The sequence below is a fragment of the Impatiens glandulifera genome, chromosome 8 (assembly GCF_907164915.1).
Source record: "Impatiens glandulifera chromosome 8, dImpGla2.1, whole genome shotgun sequence".
NCBI lineage: Eukaryota > Viridiplantae > Streptophyta > Magnoliopsida > Ericales > Balsaminaceae > Impatiens > Impatiens glandulifera.
The window spans coordinates 18,864,451-18,870,391 of record NC_061869.1 but is presented as its reverse complement, the minus strand read 5'-3'; the positions used below and the strand labels follow the sequence as shown (position 1 = coordinate 18,870,391).

Below are 5,941 nucleotides of genomic sequence, written 5' to 3'. Positions count from 1 at the left end.
TTCCCACACTGAGATAATATGATAAATGTTGAGTATTGATTATTTTGAAAATGAGTTTATTTTGGTAAAAATATTTAAAGGTTATTAATATAAAATGATATTTTTAAAAAATATATTTTTTTTTATTTTAACTAATAAATTAAATAATGTAATTGATAAATGTAAATGATTTAATGTTATATATTATAATTTATATTTTTTTTTAATAAAAGACAATAATAGTGATACCATTATATGGTTCTATATATATATATATATATGAGGGGTACCTTATGAGTGGTGATTATGGAGTTTCCATTTGAGTTGGAGATGACCTTTTCATGGCTTCTCCTCCTACTTCTAACAACATCATCCTCCGCCAATCCAGTTTTGGGCAATGAGAGATCCTTATACATACTCCATATGGATCTTTCTCTAATGCCAAAACCTTTCACTTCCAACCACCATTGGTACACTTCTCTAACTTCTTCTTCCACCACCACCAACAACAAAAACAATGTGATCTACACCTACTCCAATGTTGCCGATGGCTTTTGCGCCTACCTTTCCAAAACCGAGCTCGAATCCGTCAAGGCTTCACCCTCTTTCGTCTCGTCGTACCACGACAAACCTATTAGTCTCCGAACTACTCACACAACAGATTTTCTCTCGTTAAATCGCAACAATGGGTTATGGCCAGCCTCCGACTACGGAGAAGGAGTCGTGGTCGGAATTGTGGACACGGGAGTATGGCCGGAAAGTCGGAGCTTTCACGACAACATTACTCCCGTGCCCGATAAGTGGAAAGGAAAATGCGAGGAAGGAGAAGGTTTCAATGCATCCATGTGCAATTCTAAGTTAGTTTGTGCTAGGTCATTCAACAAGGGTTTACTATCCATCAAGCCACATGTCAACCTAGGGCTTAAATCGGCTCGAGACGAGGATGGACATGGCACGCATTGTGCTTCAACAGCAGCCGGCGGTTATGTAGATAATGTGGATTTCTTTGGATATGCTGAAGGAACGGCTCGTGGCATGGCACCTCATGCTAGGGTTGCTTCATACAAGATCTATTGGGGAGTGGACGTTACGACATGCGATGTACTAGCTGCCATCGACAAAGCGGTTGAAGATGGTGTTGATGTTTTGTCGCTCTCATTTGGTGTAGATACCGTCATCCCATTCTATGAAAATCCCATTGCTATTGCTACATTCGCGGCTATGGAGAAAGGTATCGTTGTAGCTCAAGCCGGAGGGAACTCGGGGCCAGGCTTTTCATCTATAACCGATGCAATCCCGTGGACAATAACAGTCGGTGCTGGGGACACCGATCGTAGGTTCGCGGGAACATTGAAACTAGGAAACAATATGACAATCATGGGATGGACTACTTTTCCTCTTAGTGCTACTATAGACAAGCTCCCACTATTGTATAACGAAACCATAGCCTTATGTGATTCCGTAGAGTATATTAATACATTACCTCCATCAACCGTGATAATATGCGACAACACTAACAATTGGCAAGAACAATTCAAAATAATCGCAAAGTCGACCATAGCCGCCGCCATTTTTGTCAACGACGACCCCTTGTTGTATGTTTTCTCAAAGTTTCCATGGCCCGGAGTTGCAATAACCTCAAACGAAGCTATATCGGTGATTGAATATGCAAAGACGAGAAACCATGGTTCCAATCCAATAGCCAGCATCAAGTTTAAGGAGACAATCATTGGAATCAAGCCAGCTCCAAAAGTTGCAACCTACACATCTCGAGGCCCTGCCATGCCTTATCCCGGTATCTTAAAGCCAGATTTGATAGCACCCGGGACCTTAATCCTAGCGGCGTATACTCCCAATAAGCCGATAGCAAAAGTCGGAACTAACATAAACCTATCAAGTGACTACGTTATAGTTTCCGGGACTTCAATGGCTTGCCCTCATGTGGCTGGCATTGCGGCTCTCATGCGTGGAGCTCACCCAACTTGGAGCCCCGCAGCCATCCAATCGGCTCTAATGACTACCGCCAATCCATTGGACAATACTAACAATCCTATCCAAGATAACATATCAAATGATCTTCAATATGCTTCTCCACTCGCTATGGGATCCGGTCATATTGATCCAAATCGAGCCCTCGATCCAGGTTTAGTCTATGATGCCACAGCTAGAGACTACGTCAATGTCTTGTGTTATTTGAACTATACAAAAGAACAAATCATGACATTGACTAGGACAAAGCGTTACAATTGCACTGAGCCATCACCGGATGCTAACTATCCATCATTTATAGTTACATATAACGATAAATCGTCGTCAATAGTATCAATGACATTTCATAGGACTTTGACAAATGTGGGATTAGGCGGTGCTACATACGAGGCTAAGGTGGTGGCACCTGAGGGCTCGAAGGCTGTAGTCCATCCGACACATCTCGTTTTTGATAAGAAATACGATAAACAAAGTTATAGCTTGAAGATTGAGTGGAAGAATGAAAATAAGAGGAGCAATGTTTCAAATGGTGTGTTGATTTGGATAGAGCAAAATGGAAATCACACTGTTAGGAGCCCTATTGTTATATCACCAGAATTTATTGCATAAGTATATTTTGGAGGCTAGATGTTATTGTTATTATTGTTGATTTTGAGAGAAAGATTTTTATTTAGATTGCAATAAATTAAAGGTAATGTTTCGAAAGGTTGTCAATTCTAGCTAGAATAATGAACTTGATTTTGTGAAATTAGGTTAACATGCATTATATAAGTTTATGCCACTAAAATCTAAATTTTGAATAACCAATAATCTATTATAAGAAAATGTTACTAAAAGTAACTCTCGATTATGATATAATCTTTTTTTGTTCGCCTAATAATTCTCTAATTTCTTAAGAAATTTGTTGATCTCATTGCTTGACGTAGACTAATAACAACTCATGTATGTCTCCTCTAGTTGTGATCCACGTAGAATCCTTGTTAATCTATAAGTTAAACTTCTAAGAAATTATTATCATTACTTTCAACCAACTCTTGAAAATATTGTGACTTTGAATGAAACGCAAAATCGATTAGAAAATGAATCATGACGTCTAATGTTGTTAAGGGTAATCAATATTGAAATTTGATCATTAACGGTAAATATACCGTTGCTAAAGTCTTTAATGACAACTTTACATTATTGTCTTTATATAATATGCTCGTTATATATAGGATATGCGCGAATATAGTTATGCTCCAGTTTTTTATAATTCTTATAATTTATTTCTTATTCCCTTTTCATCTTCACCATGCTCATTTCAAATTGATAAAACAATGATAAAAGTAACCTTAATGTTATTTGAGATTGAGTTAAAATATGAATATGATATCAAAGAATAGTTTAAATAACTTTTATAATTATTTTATAGCAAACTATATTATTTTTAAAAAAATCAATTTGTGTTTAATATTATAAAATAACGGTATTCGAGTATAAACGTATTAAATTAAAAGTTTGGGATCAAAATTGCACAAGTATAAATTCTAGATTGATTTGTCTGATCGCATAAACTTAATATAAAAATGTGGAGAAGGCTGGGAGTTGAAAAATACTTTTTCTTGAGCCAAATATATATTCAAGATCAAGAAAAGCAAAGGGTTGAGAAAGAGAAATTTTAACAACTTCAGACTTTTCAGAAATTCGAGAATTGGGACGAATTTGAATAAGGAAAGAGTTGTTGGTAATTTATTTGAGAATTGAAATTTGAAATTTTTGAGCTTCAATTTTGAATAACATTTTTAGATTATTGGGTCAAACCATATACTTCCCCAAGATAATATTTGTAAAACTTTTAGAATTTCAATTTTGAATACATTTTTATTTAATATCGCATCCATATATATTTCATCATCAGTCTTATCTAAGGCTTAACCTTGGATTTGTGTCTATGGTTATGTAAAAAAAATGATGATGGTAAGAATGAGGAGATTTTTTTTTGTTAAATAAACTTTAAGGGTCTGTTTGGATGACTAGAATTTGAATTGATATTAAAATTTAAATTCAATTTCACAATAATTAACATTGAATTAAAATTCAATTCCTATTTGAAAAATTATAAAAGTATAATTCAATTCAAATTCCCATGTTTAAAAAAGAATATAATAAAAATAATTTAAATATATATTATATATATTATTAAAATATTGGTTTGACACTATTATGATAATATGTGTCAAAAATTATGTCTAAGATTTAGATTCTAATAAAGAAAAAAATTATCAGTTCGAAATGTACTTCCTAATTCAAAAAATATATATCTTATTGACAATTTAACTTGCTAAGTTAAAAATAATGTCAATTCAACCGGTTTTTAAATTAAAAAAAATTGATTTAAAATGTTAAATTATTAAATTAAAAAATATATGTCATTCAAAATGTTAACTTACAAAAATTAAAAAAAATTATTGTTTATCATGTTGTAAACGATAAATAAAAAATATATTTTTATTTAAAAAAACATAGAAAATAAAAATTTAAATTATAATTTCAAACTAAAAAGATTGGGATTGATAATTAGAAATTTCTGAATTCTATTTAATTAAAATATTTAATTTTGAATGGTTTATCAAACCTAATGATTGGAATTGGAACCAATTCTAATTCTAACTCAAGGTTGCTAAACTTGCCCAACAATATTAATGTATATAATAATTAAATAAAAAATAAATTTAAAATAGAATGTATTTTTTGGTTAGAGTTGAGCATATTTTGGGTTTATAAACTTGTGTAAGATTATTTAGTTTGGATAAATTTCCATTAATTAGATTTGAGTTTTAATTTGTGTTGGTTAGGATTACTAAAATTATTAAAACAAAAAACTTTAATTAAAAAAATAACTCTTCTTATTTTTTTCAACTCTTTGCTTAATCCTTCCCATCTCTCCTTCATTAACTTCATCTCTCATTTATGAGACATGATCTTCTGCTACCAATGTAGCATGCTACCTCTGTGCTTTCTCACAAGCAGAGGGACAGTGTTGTAAATAAAAGAAGAAAACCTTCTTCTTTTATTTACAACACTGCCCCTCTACTTGTGAGAAGACACAAGGTAGCATGCTACATTGGTAGCAGAGGATCCCATGAGCTCATTTCTATCTCATATTCTTCACAATTCGGAATTCTCAAAATGATCTTATTTTAAATTCATTTCTTTAAAATAACTTATTTATTCATTTATTTCCAATATAATATAATTTATTATATATATATATTAAAATTATTGTTTTTATAAATTTGATTATATATATTTTAATATATCTATTTAAATTATTATTATTACAAATTTGATTATATATATTTTAAGTTTAATATTTAATTTATTATTTTTTATAAATTTATAGTATATTTATATATACATTTAAATTATTTTTATATAATAATAAATATTCATTTCATTGTCTTCATAAATAATTAATAAATATTAACAAATTTAAAACATTTTAATCCTAACAATAACTTAATAATACATAAAATAACTATAATCATCTCTTTTTAAATTATTAGCGATTTAGTTTAAGACATCTCGTTGCTATGTCTTGTATGCCCTTATTGACACCTCCCACAAATTATAGTGTTTTGTGGGTGTAGTTAAAAAAAGAGCATACAAAACGATGTCATGAACAAAATTATCAATAATAATTTTTAAAAAATGATTATAATTAATTTTTTATATATTATGAAAATATTTTAAAAATATTTTAAGATGGTTTCTTATTTTTTTATTTTTGTAAATTAATTTTGGGATTCTAATAGTTAAAATATAATTGATATAAAAAATCCCAAATAAACAGACCCTTGATCAAGATAAGACCGTGTCAGGTGGACCGTCGATTCTTGGGACGCGGTTTAGGCTTCGTTTAATTGGCTTTGGTAGCGGTCTGGGACAGGGTCAACTAGTTCAGTGTCCAGTCAACGTGGCGCGAGTGGAGTGT

General features: G+C 31.3%; 1 protein-coding gene across 1 annotated transcript; it reads left to right on the top strand.

The window, feature by feature from the left end:
• The first annotated feature begins 286 nt into the window (after window positions 1–286).
• On the top strand, window positions 287–2,719 carry LOC124912008 (subtilisin-like protease SBT3). The gene has a single exon (XM_047452561.1). The coding sequence runs from the start codon at window positions 310–312 to the stop codon at window positions 2,575–2,577; it is 2,268 nt and encodes a 755-aa protein (XP_047308517.1). The 5' UTR covers window positions 287–309; the 3' UTR covers window positions 2,578–2,719.
• The last annotated feature ends 3,222 nt before the right edge of the window (window positions 2,720–5,941 follow it).